The following is a 20,476-nucleotide window of genomic DNA, read 5'->3' on the forward strand; positions in this document are numbered from 1 at the left end:
CTGACCAACCCTAATGGGTTGGTTTAGAAACGATCACAATGACGTAGGTGTTTACACTCTTTTTCTTCCCTTTCGAATCATAATAAGCGACGATCTCAAAACGAAAAGCAACTATAAGGCTGCTGCTGCAAAAGACTATATGGTATTATGGACTATTCATAAGTCTTTTCAGTACATCGACGATGAAATGTTTAGATTATTATACCCGAATTTCATGAGACCGCATTTGGAATACGGGATTCAAGCAGAGAGTCCTTGTTTCATGTATGAGGCGGGTATGTTGTAACGGGTCCAACGACGAGGGAGTAAAATGGTAAAAGATCTCTCTGACCTAAATTATGAAAACAGACTGAGACACTTCAACTTATTTCCATTATCTTACCGTATAATACGGGGGTGATTTGATATTGGCTTATCGTATGCTGAACGATGACCTTGGTATCAATATATCTTATCTTTTTCTTCAGTCTAGGACTGATCATTTGAGAGGACATTCGGAGATGGTTCAAAAACCGAGATCCGATCGTCTATGTCTGTAGTTTCGTTTCTCGCACTAAGTAGTAAATTACTAGAATCCTCTACCAGAGCACGTAATATCAGCACCTTCTGTTGATATATTTAAAGCTAGATTAGACCCCCACAGTGTTACAAACTGCAAAGATTAATAAAGGTCAATAGACCTATCCTTATTACTGAAAACTAGATGATGAGCGTAAGGATACTACTAGTATACGTCTATCTATTTGGTGAATGTATCACAACCAGATAAATAAGCCCTGAGAATGAGCACCAATGTTTTGGATCAAGGATACGACAATCATGTCCAAAATTTAGATTAATTCATTACAGCTACGTATTTAGAAAGCAGTTTTTAGGCAAATCCGTAGGATGGCTCACATGTATGATGACAAACTTCGTTATCAAAGGGACAAATACGTGTGCACTCATTCTTTTTACATTACATTAATTATAGGTTGATATTTGTGGATAATCAGTAGTACTTAGAACTAATTCCTAGAATTATTTCCTTATAAGCATTCTCATTAACATTTCTAAGTGAATACCGGAGATAATCTGCAATTATAAAACCAAGTTTAGGAATGAGGACATAACTTTTCAGCGACTTTGGACGTAGTCGAAACCTGATAGATCATTGGATAAAGGAGGGTACGAAAACCGAATGGAAAGCTTAATTATTGTAATGTGCGGTATTTTACTTTTCAAGGCCACTAATCGCCAGCCAAATTAGCCACCTGACAATAATAAGGTCATTGCCGATTATGTAAATGTAATTGGCTGGCTTATTTATCGACGTATGAAAGGCAGGTAGTTCTGATTGGTCAAAATGAAATAAAAGGTCAGTAAACTGGAGGCCAATTGGAATGAAGTAAAAATCGTATTATCCGAAACTCTTTGGTAGATCGAGTCACTGGTCCAGTTGAATTTTGGGGAGTGGGTTGTTCTTTTGAGTATTGTCTAGGTGACGTAGCCGTGCATAAAAAAGACTAATTAAAGCAGAATCTGCAAACCATGATGTCTTGTTTTCAGAACCTGTCAGACGCACTAGATGATACTTTTTCTGCAACTGTGCAGTCGGAAGATGAACTAGATTACGCATCTGCAACACTCGTCTTAGGTAATTTTGAGCTAGATTTTCATCGAAATGTAACTAGTATTGTGACTTTTTTTACTATACATTTTTGCGTTTTTTTGCCTTTTCGCTCTTAATTTTTGATGCGTAACAATGTTCTGAAACTTGTGGTCATTTGTCTCTACTAAAAGTGTGAATTCTTACCAATTTAAGTCGTATTTTATGGTTACAAGTTCACCTATAGTCCATCAAATTTTCGATTTAATATGAGTTGTGTGTGATTTATACGACCTAAACACTACCTATCTTCAGATGGCTCCGTCCAATATTGTACAGAAAACTTAAGATCTTACAACTTCATGCTTCTTTCACTAAACCTAACAAATATTACGTTGTTTAATAGCAATTAGAATTAAATAGTAATGCCACTTGTATCTGATAGTAGTAAGGCGTTTTTCACAAGCAACCAACATCGTCAAAAATGACTAACTAGAAGCTTACTAAGAGGTCTTAAAACTGTTAAGCCCACAGTTGTGGTCATCTTTGCCCCAATCATCAGTGTGTATTTAAAGATATTGAGTAATTTCAAAGGTTATGTGCCAGATTGTATAAAATCTTGGTCATCTTCTGAAGGTGTCACCCGTGTTTACTATCAATATAGATCAGCAGTAAATTTCCACTTTTTAACCAGCTACTTAATGGTTAGAGTGCTTGGGTTTCAACTAATTAGTTTCTAATATTAACCCAGCTCGGACTACTTTGCTTTAGGTATGTGGGTAGTATTAAAACCCATCACGCAAAGTGACTTGAACGCGAGCACGTCATTATATTATTACTACCACATAGACCCACACATTTAATCTTCAGTTTCCTATGTCAGTCTATCATTTACTGGTTCTCAGAGATCGGTCCAATGCTTTGACCTTTCTTTTAGATCATTTAATTTTACCCACGCTTCCAATACTATGGAGAGTAAGTGTTGACGCGACATATGCGACAGATTTCACTTGAGGTAGTTGGTGCACGTCCAACTATTGAAATTTCTAGGGTTAAAAAGGTGGTTTTCTAGCACATATCTTCATTACTACTTATGACTATAGCAATACGAAACATGTTGTTGGCTTGTATTAACACTAGGATGTTGTGAGTTGTCAGCCAATATTGACGTATGACCTGGAACGATTGTGTGCCGATCGAAGCCACCACACTTCGCATTCGTACACCCATGATAATTAATGATAAGAAAAATTGTTCGATAAAAGCAAATTTGATTGATAAACAGGTAGTTGAGGATAATGCTTAACTCACTATTTCGAGAAAGATGGGAAATGAATGCAATCGGCTTTGCGCCATGTTGTAGTAGCCGATGTGAGGTCTCTGAGTCCACGTGTAACGTCCATCTAACACATTGGGTTAAACATATTCTAAAGCTCTGTTTATTCTAAGTAAAGGATCTTCATAAACTCTTACTGATTCGTTTATAGAAATTGTTGTTTAATAATAACGTGTAATCAGTAGTGACAGCAGATAGTTAAATACTGCAAACTGTAAACGCAGTCCAGATGTATCGATTTTTGTGATAATTTGCGGTCACACATGAGGAAAAGTATTGGCTGTCTAGATCGAAGTGGATGGATTTTTATTTGAAGTAACTAAAGTATACTATAATGTTTACAAGGACAGCACGGTTTTTATTACCGGAATGCATTACTGTTAAGTTTAGTTCGTAATTCTTCCAAGTAGCTAGTCTTGTAAATTCAACACCAATATCGCCAAACCAAAAGTATGAGCCTATCTGCTATTGTCATTGGTGACTTTTGAGGATTATTGTTTCACACCCCGGCTTAATAAACCTGTATACAATTCCATATATCGTTCCCAGTTCGATGGTTCACTTAGTATACGGTGCCTCGCATTCCTCTGAGAAAAGTTGTTTCGGGAAATTCGTGGTTTTTCTGAACTTTTACCGAAAAATTACCTCATCACAACATCTACTGACCTCATCTAAAGTCAGATTACCATAAGTACTCTTATTTGGCGACTTTATTTCTTGTTTAAATATATTCTACATAATTTATTCCAAGTGGAAGTCTCCTACGAGATGACTTAAGCATTTAAAGTTATTTATTTATGTCCCGTTGTTGTTGTAAAATCTAGCTTTATTTATAGGGGAAATTTTTCGCTACATTGTACTGCAATCACTGGTTTATTAAAGACAATATTTTCTTTTCGTTTGTCCTGTCAGTTTTTACTGTCTAGTGAAAGTTTTAACTTCCAAGCCTCGTTGTTTAGTAACTTATCTATCCAATTTTACTTGTTTCTCATACAGCTGGATTATTACAAATTCATTCCCGCACACCTCGTTATGCATTTCATCAGGCGCGGTTAGATTCATTTCCAAAAGTAATTCATTCGAAGGATTCTGCGAATGATTCAACAATATGCCGATCAAAGTCTCCAGTTCCATCTCCTTCTGAGCTGGCTTCGGCAGGCTTTTTTCACACCGGTTCTGGGGACGAAACTATCTGCCCTGCTTGTGGTTTGGGGTTACGTGATTGGCAGGCCACAGATCAACCTGAAGCGTGTCATATCGCATATTCGGCTGCCGCAACAGCTGCCATAGAAATGGGTTCGGGAGACGGACATTATCGCCCACCTATCCCGACTATACCATGTCTTTATCTTATTGTCCATCGTCTTCTTGTTTCCGAAATTCCTCTTGCTCGTAAGTCTTTGGTTCCGGTTGGACAAACGCAATCTGTCCGAGGTCTTCCTGGAGTAATCTCTCGGCCTGTAGTACATTTCACTGACCAATCTTCTCAAAACTCATCTTGTGAATATCCATCTTTGGCAGATAGACTATATGCGATAGCTCATATGATGACTGCGTCTCCAGCTCCTCAAGGGTGGCCAGTAGAAAATGCACGTGCTCTGGGTCATTCAGATGATTTAATTGTTCTTGCGTTGTGGCGTTTGCAAGCGGAAGCTGCTGGAATGGGGCTGGCGTGTCCACCAATAAAGTCAATCTATATTGATCCTCAAGCCACAACAGAGCTATTAAAAGCTATTTTAAGAGTTCAAGAAGGTTATGATATATCTTCTAAGAACAACCTCGAATTCTATCTGGATGCTTTCGACGAGGAAGAAGTACATTCCGCCGGTGAAACATTAAGTGAAGGCAATGAAGGTGACATCACGGCAGAAGATGCAGAGACAGCAGCTTTGTCACGGTGTCGTCGATATTTGCGACCACCGCAACAACAACAATTTAGTGACTCAACTTCATCTCCTCGTTCAGTTGAATCATATGGATTACAAATGAAAAAGATCCACCTTCCTCGTTTTTATCAGTTTCTCGTTTGGTGGTCTCATCGTTGGCCTGCAACTCATAACAATAATGCCCTGAAATAATTTAAATGCCTCTGAGTACTTAATCTTATTCGAAAGACAGATGACTTGTGGAATGCACGTGCTACCCACTTTGGAAGCTAGAACACCTACTCCCAGTTGCTCATATTACATTAATCATTCAGTTTCAAAATAATATTTAATTTCACATACTTTAGGGAACAGTATCTATTTCTTTCGATATATTTCAACAAATTCACTTCACACCTAATATACTTGGTAAATTAAGTTTGTAATTTCCCTTGTAAAAAATAAATATCCCATTTTATGGGATTTCGAGTTAATTATCAAACATCGCATGTGCACTCTTTTTAAGACAATTAAGGGACTTTCCAATCTGGACTTAACATCCTGTTTTATATGAGCGTTTTTGTATTGAATTTCGTTTGAATTGACAGTAATTTAGAAGTTAATAGTCAAGTCTTTTGGTATTTATCAGTTCGAACGCATATTAATCCATAAACGGAGACTTGTAGCTTTCACTTGAAATCAATGGGACTCATTGTAAGCATTTATGTTGATGTGCCCCAACATGGTTACCAGGATCCAGTCGTATGATTAATATGAAAAATAACCTGCGTAGAAGTGATCAGAAGTGAATACTTACGGTTAGTCTTAGTCGCATGGAATTCAATAACCTAAACAGATGTACCATTCCACAGGAAATTAGTGGATTTATGTTGTGGTTGGAGGCAGTTAACAGGAAACCCTGAACCTAGGTTCCATTACATGGTATTTCGGTGATTAGGCCCGTAGTTCAGTACACTCGTTTTCCATATTTACAAATCATTCTATTGATGGTAGGTATTAAATTTTTTGGTAAGTTAAGCAGACGTAACTTGCGTCATTACATGCTATGCAGGCCCAATGAGTCGGACTTAAGCTCGCTAAGTCTGTATAATTGCAACAAATGGTTTTGTTGCTAACTCCTAACAGGTAGTAGATTTTTGCATAGGGATTTGCTGTAATTAGCTTGTGAGGACTTACAGTAATGCCATTATGTAGTTTGTAAAGAAGTTGGAATCCTTCACGTTTTTGGCAAACGATATAATTGTGTTATCATGATTCTCAATATGAGCTTTTCCTAGATTACTGTAGTAGTTGTTGGTTAAACAATTAGTAGCAATGAGATTTCACATGACTGAAAGCTTTAATGTACACTTAACCATTAATGCTTTATACATAACTCAAAATAGACTAAAAACTACGTACATCCTGAACGACAGTTTAATAAGAATAGTTTTTTTGTTACCAAGAATAAAAGTACATATGACGCAATCCATAATCTGAAATTTCACCTTGGGAATGGGAAATAATCTGGTTCACTGTTTATGAGACTTTTAGAATTGACAAAAGGAATGTTGTATCTTACTGAAAGTGTTCTTATAGTTCATTAGTTGATAGCAATTATCAGCTAACTGGAAAAACAATTGATCAGAAAGTAGGATAATTTCTCATTTACTGACCGAGTGGTGATCGATTTAAATTATCCTGCGTAAGCTTTTTGGTGAGTTATTTAAAGAAGCTGGGCATGCAATGATAGTTATACGTCGATCTAGGTCACGAAGGGATTTTAAGTGGATAGGAATGTTTTATCTTAGTTGCACTATGGATCCTTCTTAAGCCACTCCTGTATACCGTGAATGGGATTACTTATGTATGTAATTACTGGCTAATTCTCTGGTATCCCTTTGTATCACCAAGCATATGTAAATTATTTTCATTTGATGTGTCATAACCTATCTTTCTAACAATCAAGCAGTATCTTACATACCTTCGAGCTATTTCTTTCCCTCAACATAGGTTGTTAGTTCACATCCGGAATGTATGTATTTCGTTAAATCGATAGTTATTTCGGGAAAAAAAACCTTAGAAATGAGTTGTCATATCCGCAATGATTTAACAACTGAATAGAAAACACGGGAGATCTTGGAAGTTACTCTCGACAAGGAACACATACATAGCCCTTGTCAAGCAACCTGATGACGATGTAAGATTAGTTCCATTAAGGAGCTTGATTAACCACACATGGGTCATCGATTTGTAGACACTACATTCAAGTCAATAATCTTATCACTTCTTACAGTACATCAATAGATGTACTTACCATACCTTCCCTAAATTTTGTAACTTATTTCAAATCTGGATACAAGTGCGTCCATTCTTGTTCTTCCTCAAAAACTTGACCCTATTATTTCTCACTTGTTTTTCATCTTGGTAGTGTCCTCTCTTGACTCTAATGATTCCCTTGTTAATAATGACTTTAGATAATACTGTCAGACAGATGAAGAAAATGATCAGTACGCAGGATAATTGAGATCTGGAGAAATTGTAAATAAGCCAAGACCATATTATAAACACATGCGGTGAATAGCTAACATATTCGCTGTACAATTAAACATTTTATTAATTCTGTCGTAACAGCGCAATACAATTCCATGCTGCGTTTTATTTACATAAATATTGGTACAAGTTGGCACCAGATATATATACTGCGTACTTCAAATTCGAGTTACTGTTTGTCTTGTCGAAGTCCTAGGCTTATTAGGATTATCAGTATTTTGTCAGGCTTTTTCAAATCCACGTATACTGATGTGCATTCACACCAAATACGTTTCTAGGGCTTGAGAAGCTCTGTTGCTTCTGTTTAGTGTCAGAAGCACAGTAAGGTCACCGGTAAAGTCAGTTTTTTGGTGCTACTTGATATCTTAATTCAATGAGTTGAATAGTTTCAAAGTTACTAATGAGGGAGTTGCAACAAGCTGATGAATACCAACTTCAGACGCGGCATCACCACACCATAAGGCAACCGCTTTTACAACCCACACTCGATTTCAGCTTCATTAGATAATGATGAGAGTGGGACTGACTTAGAAATAACCGAGTCACTGAGGCCGTTGAATGGTGGTCAACACAACTTCAAACCATGTTATTTTTGCATGACATTGCATATTAGCGACTATACAGAGAGACTTTATACGTCCACGTCGCAAAGCACATACGACACTTCACGAGTACTAATCACAACTAACCAGGTGCTCTCGGTAGCCAGTATACCACGGTAATAATAAAACCATATAGCATGCATGTTCAAGATCGTTAGAGCCTTCCTCTAGGTAACAACTATACTGCTAAGAAATATTTCCAATAGGGCTGTATCGATCAGTCCACGGTAAACGGTCGCAAGTTAATTACTTGATGATGACTCTTCCTTGGGATTGTTTTCTGAATTGTTAGCTGTTTTGAAATAAATATATACAGCCACATAACAATGATTATACGAAAATTTAAACACAAGATGTAATTCGCAAGACTAATTCATCAATAACTGAATCTAGGATTTTGTAGAGAATTGAGGTTAACCAGATATCATACAAATTGATATGAAGACATAGTCGGATAAGTTTATTTTTATTTACTAAGACGATTTTATTACAAAGTTTGAATAGTGCGGAATCTTACATTGCTTCTAAAATACGACACTACATATGGAATTTATTCAGGAGCTGAATCGACAATGGATATGTGGGAACTGTTCTGACAAATAGCTGTAAACATGGGATTATTAGCATGCAAAAACATAGTGATTGTACGATTTGCATAGTATAAATCATCTTGTTCGAGATTTCGAATAACTTCTTCGAGTATATGTGCTCTACATGCATTAGTGCCATAGTTGTCTCCAGAATCGATGTGCACAAAGTGAACATGAAATCTGTAGAAGGTCGGTGGATAATGTATATATGCAAGAATTTGGTCTTTTGATAAAATAATTTTCGAATTATCACCAGACATTTGATTGTCGGATGTTTCTGACTTCGAATATTTGCGAAAGAGTGTATCACGACCTAGCTGTAAAATTCTTTTTAGCATTGGAACATGGCAGCTACGGAGATCCCGTAGACAAGTTAGCTTTTGGTCATGAGCAATACCCAAACAATGAAGTTCTTGAATGCGTAACCCATCCCATCGGTAATCTAATACTAATGTAAAACCAAACATTTCATCAGCATCATTGTGAAGAGTACGATCTTGTTCAGCGATTCCTGCTACTACATTATCAATCCAAGTAAGATCCTTGGGTTTCTGGGACAAAAAAGGGAGAATGACATCCTTATACAATGCAGGAGTCTCCTGAATAATATGACGAGAGGAGTTGGCATATCTAGTAAAGTGATGTGATTCTGCAGGATATGTCACAGTCATTTCAATACCATTAATGGACTCTAGGCCATTTGTTATAAGGAAGCGATGATAAATATCATTTTTCATAATGGACTTGGCTTGCCATTCTGGGAAAGTATCATTTTCAGTTTCGTCAGTTTTATCTTCTTCATGGCACTGGTCATCAGTGTCGTTGGAAATATGGAGACCAATGACCTTATTAACTACTTTACAACGTTTTAAAGTGTTCGGATCATTAGGGAATGATGATTTCTGAAGTGTAACAATAGCTTCCTTTGGATCATCGCCAAAACGAGTATGTAACACTAAACACTTATTTCGAAGATCGTTTTGAAGAACAGATATTAAATGCATATTCTCAGGACGAAAAGAGGTAGCATCCGTCGAACCGTTAACAGTGTCAACCGTTGATACATCCAGTCGGGCACGCTTTTTCGGCGGCACAGGTGGTGTGTCACCAACCCGGAACGAATTTTCGGACATTTTAATCCGAAAGGGCCTGAATAGCTAACACGTCAGATTCACGAATACGAGCTTTGCAAACCACACCCAACGGAGTATGCAGATCTTTTACACAAATATATCCTGGCTCTAACTTCGTCTTTGAGTTGCTTCTTATATCTGAAGGGCACCAAATATTTAGGGTGGCCTTGAGAGGTTCCTTCAAATCTGTTAAATAAAGTAGAACTGAGCAGTCCCTGCTAATTTTGTGTAGCAGAGACAAATACCGCAAACGCAGAAAGGAGCTCGATTCTTTTTCGTCTGTTCCCAGATGTTGAATAATAGACATTCAACCAGCATACACTGTAAAGTTAGTCCGGCACAGAAGCTTCACAATAGGATCGTAGTATGGTCGAAGAAACGACGACCCGTCGGCAGGCCCAACAGTCTAAAAAGAAATTGAAAACTATGATGTTTACATAAGACACAATGATAAAAGTAGTTTAGTATTATTAAGTGGGAGCAAAATGTTCTAATCAAGAAAATTGATATCACACACAGATTGTTTACCTCTTCTGATCGTTCGCCTAAGTAATGAATTAGATATGTGAAAAACCTTTGATGAAATACGTTTATGAATTTTAAAGACAAATTTATCGAAAACGAGTAAATGACGTATCCCATCGCAAACACGACAAAGTGAGTCTTTGACTAACGTAATCTAGCTTGTTAACAACTAGTATGAAAACCAGCGAATTCCGGGTTTACTGTTATTAGAATTAATCTTCCGCATCACATTTTCAATACTGAGTGTCGAATTGGGGAGGTGTTTACAAGAAAAATTACTAATTGCATTAAATGTGGGTATTACAACTGTATAATTGAATACAATTAGTAGGAAACTTTGAATTCAGATTTTATACTCGTTTACATTCAGACAGACAAATATAAATTGAGGAGTTATGACAGTATGGAAGTAAGAATTACTACGCAAACAAAGAGGAAAATACACAAGAGAAACAAGAACATTAGTTACGGTTAGTCAAAACAATAAGTAGTAGGAAAATCGACATGTATGAAAATGTGGTAGTCACGAACAAAGTACATTTCCATCATTGACATTAGATTGTGCTAGTTAGTGAAGGATATCAGAAACCTCAGGAAAACCTCGGATTTCTAAAAGCCTAAACTCCAACTGTAGAGAAACGAAACTGGAGACGCTAGAAGAGTTTGAAATTTTGACTCAACAACTCATGAATGAATTTACCCAGTATTTAAGGTGTACAGCTAGCAAAACAAGTGAAGATAAATCAAAAAGTACGAGCTGTACGGATTTATCCTACCACTCCCTAGCATGTTAACACGGAAGTGATGGCTTCTTGTTTTGCTTATTTATTTATTTGAACACAGAAAAGTTGGTACAAGGGGGAACCAGGAACACTAAGAGCCTTTGACCTAAAGGTCTAATCTACAAGGCAGTGGAGCATCATTAGGAGATGCAGTCCCTTGGTAGCCGGTCGCCAACAATTGATTCATACGCCATTTGTTCCCTCGGGATACTGGAGCCCATGTGCACCATTGTTTTGGAATCAGGGTTTTTCAACTCCCCTAGACAGATTTTTCGTGTCCTCCAACCCGGTTAAAGCGCCGGACATTCGCTTTTCGTCCTCTCAATTTCGTAAACAACACCCCGCCGCGAGAAGGTAGTGAGTAGGACTTCCCTGGTAGAGGCTATATACGCGTGGACATGTGAGAGCATTTGGACAGGGAGGGCGGACACTTCCCATTATCAGCCGTACCAGGGCATTTGGGGGCTACAGCTTTGTGTAGTATATGTGTACCAGTAAAAGGAGGATACCTAGGTTTCATCTTATCTAATTCTACTTTAACAAGTTTAGTTTATTGGATCAGTGAGTTTGGATAACTATCACAGCCTCCCCACCTCAGGCAGTGGGGATCTATCAACTTGTCGACCCATATACTCTCCCTATCTATAATCGATGTCTGTTTAACACTCAAGACTTACACTTCGGCGATGTGATGGAGCACATAACTGAGAACCTACGACTAATACAGCTTATTAAACACTGATGCAATTTACTCAAGCAAATATCGTGTCGATACTATGTGAACTGTTGAGTCGAATTATTGTATCTGTGCCACGATCTTTTCGGGAACAGGTGGGGCCACTTTGCAAATAGGTAGTCTGTATGCCTACCTAAGTCCCTATTTTTGATAAACTCTGTCAGATGCTTCTCTAATTTTAATTACCAGTATAGACCAGCTGTGCCCCCGAATGCCCTGGTACGGCCGAGCATAGGGAGAGTCCGCTCTCCCTCTCGAAATGCTTTCACATGGCCAGCGAATATATAGCCTCTGCCAGGGAAGTCCTACTCACTGCCTTCTCGTGGCGGGGTGTTGTTTACGAAATTGAGAGGACGAAAAGCGAATGTCCGGCGCTTTAACCGGGTTGGTGGACACGAAAAGTCTGTCTAGGGGAGTTGAAAAACCCTGATTCCAACCAATGGTGCACATGGGCTCCAGTATCCCGAGGGAACAAATGGCGTATGAATCAATTGTTGGTGACCAGCTACCAAGGGACTGCATCTCCTAATGATGCTCCACTGCCTTGTGGATCAGACCTTTCGGTCAAAGGCTCCGGGTGTGGCCCCTAAGAAAACCACCTGCTTCAGTTTGGGCACCTGGGCAGTATCACAGCCCTCACACAAATCGCATGAGATTTGCGAGGCGCATATGTATCTGGTGCTTTCTTGTACCAATATTTATATGTTTAAATAAATAAATAAAATAAAAGACCAGCTGTGAATTATTTACTTTTGAAAGACGCAAAATAGACAATAAGCGTTCCTAGAATTTTGTTGAAGAGATCCGAAGTTTTTACATCTTTTAGTTCTTACTTAAAACTATTTGAGTAAGGGATAAATCCAAGGAGATAACGTAAACCAAAATCACCTCCTATCAGCACATAAAATAAGGGTATGCAAAGATGGTTATAGTATCTTTCGAAAGCACCAACACATTACATTCCTTTGAATGATGATTTTTCACGAAACCTTAAACGGCCGAGTTTCTGGTCGCTACCATAAAGATCTTGACCCTTTCTCCAGAAATCTGAAAGCCTGTTCTTAATTACATATCCACATCATGAGTTACACGTTCTGAACAACCAATCTTGAAGGGTTTCAGCTTAAAATGTAAATTGAGTATGGGACGAGATTTCTTAGATATTTATGTCGTCCTGTCGCCTTACGTTTTCAAAGGTGTTTCACCAAATATGTGTAAGAATACTCAGATTTCATTGAGTACCACATATGAATTTAGCGTTCCAAATTAGATAAAGACAAATAGCTGTAACCATGTACAATACTGACTTGGAACTATTACCCTAGACAAAAGGTGAAATATTCACACTCACTTCAACCGAAATTAGTAGTATATCGATGAGATACCAGAGACCGAAACCACCGAATGTGAAGAATTTCAAGCAACCTGTGCAAGAATATAGTAAATCAGATAACTAACCCAAAGCTGGGTACCCAAGATAAAATCGGTCTAAGCCAAACAGTCCACCAAATACTGATAGCAATAATGCCAGATCAAACTTATATCCAGTCCTATACAGAAATATAGTTAATATTGCAAATTATGGTCAAACTACACTCGACGACAATCTATTAGCTTTTGGAAACCAATTTCTGTACCACTGTACAGCTTTCCACTACAACGGATCCCTGGGGCCGGTCTGCAGTTAACTTACACAGAGTTTGATATGAAATTTTCAAAGTACCTGGAGCTTTCAAAAAGAGAGAGCAATTCCTTGGCTGCTGGGTCAGGTCGTCTATCAGGGGGGAGTCACAGATGTACTGTCCCGGTAAAAGATTTTCACACGACAGATCCAAGCTAGACTGGAGAGTATGAGCCAACTTCAAACAAAAATAGAAAATAACCAAGAGCAAAAACATGGTATGACATGCCCGCGCAACTTCAACACAAGTCCATCATGAATTGTACAATGTGCAACAGCCCTAAAAACAGCCTGTAGTGACCTACTCTTATGACAAGAACGCGATTGATATAATGGAAACAATTATTATTATAATCAACTGTACCAGTGATTGTTTCTCTGTACTTAATTGTTTCACTGTACCAAAAAGACTTTTCCTTCCGTTGCCTGTGACCTTGCACGAACTTGCTTCTGCTGGGCAGTTTCGCCTGTAATCTTTGGCACGTCTCGGTTTTTTTTCGATATCACGAGGTCGCCAACAAATATATCTTATTGCAACCACTACCAGACTTCTGGTTTTTGACCTACCGAGGGATCCACTTCGATACCTGGCACGTAATCTTCCTGTAGTGGTGATCATAGTCAATCGTGACTCGACACCCATCTACAAGCCTAAATCTTCGTTCCAGAAAAGCAGTGAAAAATTATTTCTAGTCATATGTATATATGTAGACATTCGATATTGGTGTTGATTCAACTTAGTTTAACGGATACGACTATTTTATGTCATTCGTTCATGCATCGTGGCCATTTGGGACTCTAATTTCCACCTGTATGGTCAAGTAAGAAGTTTCACTTTTCCCCTTGTCTGACTACGTCCAAATATATTGCTACTGCCAACCCTTATCACTAACCTTACTATCAGCATATTATTGGTGACTTATTGAAATGCTAGCAGTATCGCCGGAGGCATATAACACCCATAAATAATGTCATTATGTAAATCAGTTTCAGTTTGGAAGGGACGGGAAGCATATTTGGTGCAAATTTATCACTAAGCAACTTGAAAACTGTAATCAAGTCGCCTTTGATTCTTCGATATGACAGCGGGAATAGGTTTAGTTCGGTTAGTCTAGTATCATACGGGAGCTTCGCTATTCCGGGAATCAGCTTAGTTGCTGTTCTCTGAACATTCTCCAAGAGCTCACTGTCTTTCTTTGGGCAGGGGATAGCTGTTTGTATGCAGTACTGAAGTTTTGGACTCACGAATACTGTACACAAAGTCAAAAACGTTTGAGCGTCGATATGACTAAAAGCCCTACGTATTGACCATAAAGTTCTAAAACCTTTGGCGGCTATTGCACGACTGTGTGCAGTAGTCTTTAAGTCTTGGCTAACGATGACTCCTAAGTCATTGTGTGTCTGGACAATATGTAGCTCAGTGTTATTCATCTTGTATATATCCGTACCTTGATGACCGATATGCATCACAATACACTTGGAAGTATTTATCGGCAACTGCCAGGTTTAAGATCATTCAGATAATTTCTCCAGGTCATTTTGAGGTTCTAAGCTCTAAGCTCTTCTACTTCTTATCGCCTTCCATATCTTGACATCGTCAGTATATAACAAGACCGACGGTGATAGGAGATGGGGATGGCCATTTACATATAAGAGGAATAGCACTGGCCCTAAAACTGTATCCTGAAGCACTGTGCTAAGCACAGTTTTCCAGCTAGACAACCTGGAATTCACCAGTACTCTTTGTTGGCGCCCAACTAGGAAGTCTTTTATCCACATCAATAGATTGCCTTCAACCCCGGCATTCCTTGACTTATATGTCAGTCGGTTGTGAGGAACATTGTCAAAGGCTTCGCTGAAGTCAATGTACGCTACGTCTACAGGCAACTTTTGGTCTTTAAGAGTGCACCAGCTTTCATGAGCCACTTATAGGTTAACGAGACAGGAATAACCTATTCTAAAACTCATGCTTAAACTCCTTGGTGGATAATAGCGCTGCTCTTAGTATTACCCTCAGAACGAAACTGAGGTAGACCGAGAAACATCCCAAGTTACGCCCCAAGCTGCCAATAAAACTAAGATCGCGACATTTGAGCAGAAGACATTAGCGCTAGATTTGGGGTTCAGGAGGCAATTTCCCTGTATTTTCACTGTAGCCGATTTAGAATTATCCATACTGGGGATGGACTTCTCAGAGAGATATGAACTTCTTGTTGACACTAAAAAACGACGCTTAACACTGGAAGAAACTTCTAATCACACAAAAGTAAAAGAATGTCACATCACATCTCTAAATTTGATACAAACGCCTCCAGTAACAACATCAAAATTCCAGGGTGTACACGCCGAATGTCCAAACCTAATCAAACCAAACCCACAGCCTTCCAAAAGCAAACTAAAATTTAGTCATAAGATCCAAACTGAAGGTGCACCCATGTTTGCTAGACTCGGGAGACAAGCATCAGATAAACTTAAAATCGCTAGAGCTGAATTCGAATACATACTACAACTGGGTATTATCCGTCCCCCTGATAGTCAATGGGTATCCTCTTTGTATATAGTCCCAAAGAAAACTGAAGGTGATTGCAGACCGTGCGGGGATTACGGAGCCCTCAACCATCAAACCGTACCAAATAGGTACCCAAAACCGTATATCCAATATTTCACAAACGTTTTACAGCGTACGAACATATTTACTAAATTTGACTTAGTCGGGGCATATCACAACATCCTGGTAGCTGATGAAGATATCTTTAACACAGCCATTACTACATCTTTTGGATCGCTCGAGTTTACACGCATTCCATTCCGCCTAAGGAACGCGACAAAAACATTTCAAAGATTCATAGATAACCTACTCCGGGATATGACATTTGCACAGGGGTATATAGGCGGTTTATTAATTGCCAGTCTCGATTTGCAATCACATGAAGAGCATGTGAGAGCAGTGTCAAAACGGCTGGATGAAAATGGAATGAACATACATCACAGCAAGTGTGTTTTTGGTGCTCGAACTCTAGAATTTCTCGGGCATACAGTAAGCCCAGAAGGGGTTACACTGATCATAAAAGAAGTGGACACCGTCAGATAATATCCCATACATAGTTCTCTAACACAACTTAGAGGTTTTCTAGGTCTAACTTTTATCGAATATTCATACCCGGTTGTGTATAATTAATAAAACCTTTGACAGATTCCCTTAAAAAAACCAAAAGAATTCAAGCTGACTTTTGAGGCTAATATTGAGATTAATATTTAACAACTTTATTTGTCCCATATTGGTGCAAAAGCTTCGACTAAACTAATCAATGACAGATATATATGACCGAATTTACAAAGGAATACATACAAGTGGGTTGGAGAGTGTTCGGTGTGTCATGATTCAAAAGTTAATCGTCACACAAATTCATTCATCGGCGTTTTCTCACAACCAGATGAGCGTTTCTCACATGTGCATATTGACTTAGTAGGCCTTTTATCGCGTTCAAATGGTTTTACTTATCTATTTACATGTGTAGATCGATTAATGAGATTTTCTACGACCATACTGATAACAGACATCACAGCCGAAACAATGGCTATGGTTTTCATGCAGAACTGGGTGACCATTTTTGGTACACCTATAACAATAACGATGGATAGAGGAGCACAATTTGAATCTGAACTACATAACAACTTAGCTAAACTTCTAGGCTCCAACAGGATACGCTACATTGCATATCACCTTCCAACTAATGGGATGTTAGAACGTTTCCACCGTCAACTAAGGACTGCCCTTATATCACTCTCAAACTCTAATCAATGGACTGAATTCCTGCCATTAGTTATGTTGGGAATACGAACAGCCGACAAAACTGACTGACAGTGTTCAGTAGCGGAAATAGCTTTCGGGACAACTCTGAGAATATCGTGCGAGTTTATTAACCCTCAAACTGACATTAAAACACTTGATTTAGAAGATTATGTGGACTAACCATGGGACCATATGTCCAAACCCAAACCAATTAATACTCGTGAACAATCGCGAGTGACATATGTACCTAAGGATCTAAGCAATTGCACGCACGTCTGAACAAAGTGTAGCAAAATAAAGGCACCGCTTAGCCCCCTCATTCGAAGGTGCTTTCAAAGTTATCTCAAGGAAATCTAAATATTAGTGGTAGAAAAACAAGAAATTGTCGACTCCGTAGGTATTGAGAGGCTAAAACCGGCTTGTCTAGAACATGAACCACCATACATGTTTCTAGACCGTCTGGCTGACAAAACAATCACCGAAGCAAAAGGTAGGAATGAGAATTCTGCATAAGTGGCTAAAAAGGTTAGATGGGCACAGCCGATTATTCAGTCAAGAATATCCACAGTTTTAGCTGCAGCCTAAAATGTAACAACGTATCTACTAAAAACTTGTGTTTATTTAACCAAAAAATTTTTCTCATGCTGCTTCACCTATTTTATTTAATTGACAAAAAACATTACCAAACAAAGTGTGTTAGTCTGCAATATTCTGCTTCCCATATCTCTCCAGGTCTTTTGCTTTTGATATATGAGCGTTAAATCCATTTTCAAATACTACGTACAGAAGCTATTTATCCGTAAATAACCGGGGTGTGTCACAAAAAAGAATCTTCGACTGAGGTGAGTGATCACTATACAGAGGGCACGTAACAAAACATCGGTGATAGAAGGAATTCAGTGTTACAAGGTAACAAGCTAGTAACGGAAGGCACATCCATATAGTGCCGTCGAACACTGACGGAGTTGCTCGTCACTTATTGAAAGTCAGACACTGAACGAGTTAGTAATTATCCCTTGGACTGTAGAAACAGAACGTCGGTATTCTTGATAGATAGGTTGATCGAACCGGCGTCCCTACGGAAGTTGATTGTAGGAGGAAGGTGACGTAAAAACTTAGGTTGATCAGTCAAGAGTTGACCTCAAACAACTAAGCATATGTCAAAACAATAGAGCTCAAGGATCCATTCACTTCCCTATTTCGTATTACTTACTCACTTACGCCTGTTACCTCCAATGGAGCATAGGCCGCCGAACACTATTCCGGAACCCACTCTGTCCTAGGCCTTCCTTTCTAATTCTATCCAACTTTTGTTCATTCTTCTCATGTATGTCTCCACTTCTTGGCGTAATGTGTTACTTCGTATTCCTGTTCTCCTTTGGCCTTGAGGATTCCAAGTGAGGAGTTGCCTCGTGACGCAGTTGGCTGATTTCTTCAAAGTGTTTCCTATCCAATTTCGGCGCTTCTCCCTGATTTCTTTCTCCACTGGAATCTGGTTTGTTCTCTTTCACAGCAGGTTGTTACTGATAGTGTCCGGCCAACTGATCCGAAGTATTTTGCATAGACAACTGTTAATAAACACCTGTATCTTCTGGATGATGGTATTCGTAGTTCTCCAGGTTTCCGCCCCATAAGGTAGAACTGTCTTGACATTTGTATTGAAAATTCTGATGTCGGTGTTGGTTGACAGACAGTTGTTTTGAGTTCCAGACGTCCTCCAATGGTAGATATGCTGCTCTTGCTTTGCCGATCCGCATCTTCACATCTGCATCAGATCCACCGTGTTCATTAACGATGCTGCCCAGGTATGTAAAGTTTTTCACATCCTTCAAAGCTTCTCCGTCAATTTTGATTCGAATGGTGAATGCTGTATTGTATCGGAGAATCTTGCTTTTCCCTCTGTGTATATTGAGACCTACTGTTGCTGAGGCTGCTGCTACACTGGTCGTTTTCTCCTGCATTTGTTGTTGCGTTTGTGATAGAAGAGCCAGATCATCTGCGAAGTCTAAATAGTTCAGCTGCATCCTAGCTATCCACTGTGTCCCGTGCTTCCCTCCAGATGTTGACGTCTTCATGATCCAGTCGATCACCAGGAGAAAAAGAAAGGGGGAGACTCAGCAACCTTGCCTGACACCGGTCTTTACCTCAAACGAGTCTGTCAACTGTCCTCCATGCATGATTTGGCAGTTTAGTCCATCATAGGAGTTCCGTATGATATTAACTATCTTCTCGGGTACGCCGTAGTGTCGAAGAATCCTTCATAGTGTTGTCATGTCCACGCTATCAGATGCTTTCTCCTAGTCAGTGAAGTTGATGTAGAGTGATGGATTCCATTCAATTGATTTTTCCACAATGATCCATGGAGTTGCGATTTGGTCTGAACACGATCGATCCTTACGGAATCCAGCCTGTTGGTTTCGAAGTTGGGCGTCAACGTAGTCCTTCATTCTGTTTAACAACATCCTGTTGAAGACATTTCCTGGTATCGAGAGAAGAGTGGTGCCCCTGTAGTTATCACACTTGCTGAGATCGCCCTTCTTTGGTATGTCGATCAGAAGTCCTTCTTTCCAGCCTTTTGGTACTTGTTCTTCATCTCAAATCTGACTGAAGAGAATGCGTATTATCTCTACAGTTGCTGTTACATCCGCTTTTAGTGTGCTTGCTGGAATGCTGTCTGGTCCCGCTGCTTTGCCGCTCTTGATTTGTCTGATGGCCATGCTGATCTCTACAATTGTGGGTGGGCCAACATCCATTGGGAGGTCTGTGGATGCTGCTTCGATGTTGGGTGGGTTCAGTGGAGCTGGTCGATTCAAGAGTTCCTTGAAGTGTTCTACCCACCTGTTTCGTTGTTCTTCAATGTTGGTGATTACCTTGCCTTCCTTGCTTTTCACTGGTCGTTCTGGTTCACGGTAGTTTCCAGTGAGTTTCTTTGTTGTATCATACAATTGTTTCATGTTTCCTTCTCTTGTAGCCTTTTCCGCTGTCATTGCTAAATCTTCCACAGATTTACGTTTGTCGGTCCTGATGCTCCTCTTCACTTGCTTCTTTGCTTCTGTGTATTCGGCTTGTGCCTTGGCTTTTTCTGCTCTTGTTCGGCTGGTATTGATTTCTGCCTTCTTGTTTCTCCTTTCTTCAATCTTACCCAGCGTATCAACAGTGATCTATTCCTTGTGATGGTGCTACTTGTGGCCCAGAACTTCATGGCATGTTGAAGTGATTGCCTCCTTGATACTTTTCCAGTTGCTTTCCATAGTAGTTCCCTCTCCACTAAGTAGATCATGAAATGCCTGGA

The 20,476-nt window shown here is 39.2% G+C and overlaps 2 protein-coding genes across 2 annotated transcripts; one reads left to right on the forward strand and one right to left on the reverse strand.

Moving 5' to 3' along the window:
- Positions 1-1,406: 1,406 nt before the first annotated feature.
- Positions 1,407-5,410, forward strand: Smp_076370 (inhibitor of apoptosis protein,putative). Its single transcript, XM_018788631.1, has 2 exons — positions 1,407-1,636; positions 3,921-5,410. The coding sequence occupies exons 1-2, from the start codon at positions 1,531-1,533 to the stop codon at positions 5,000-5,002; spliced, it is 1,188 nt and encodes a 395-aa protein (XP_018646535.1). The 5' UTR covers positions 1,407-1,530; the 3' UTR covers positions 5,003-5,410.
- A 2,984-nt stretch (positions 5,411-8,394) lies between these two features.
- Positions 8,395-9,667, reverse strand: Smp_163300 (histidine triad (hit) protein member, putative; the record flags this gene model as incomplete). The annotated part of the gene is made up of 2 exons (XM_018788642.1): positions 8,395-9,291; positions 9,400-9,667. The coding sequence occupies 2 exons, from the start codon at positions 9,665-9,667 to the stop codon at positions 8,495-8,497; spliced, it is 1,065 nt and encodes a 354-aa protein (XP_018646536.1). The 3' UTR covers positions 8,395-8,494.
- Between the last annotated feature and the right edge of the window lie 10,809 nt (positions 9,668-20,476).

This window comes from Schistosoma mansoni (assembly GCF_000237925.1).
Source record: "Schistosoma mansoni, WGS project CABG00000000 data, supercontig 0138, strain Puerto Rico, whole genome shotgun sequence".
Classification (NCBI taxonomy): Eukaryota; Metazoa; Platyhelminthes; class Trematoda; order Strigeidida; family Schistosomatidae; genus Schistosoma; species Schistosoma mansoni.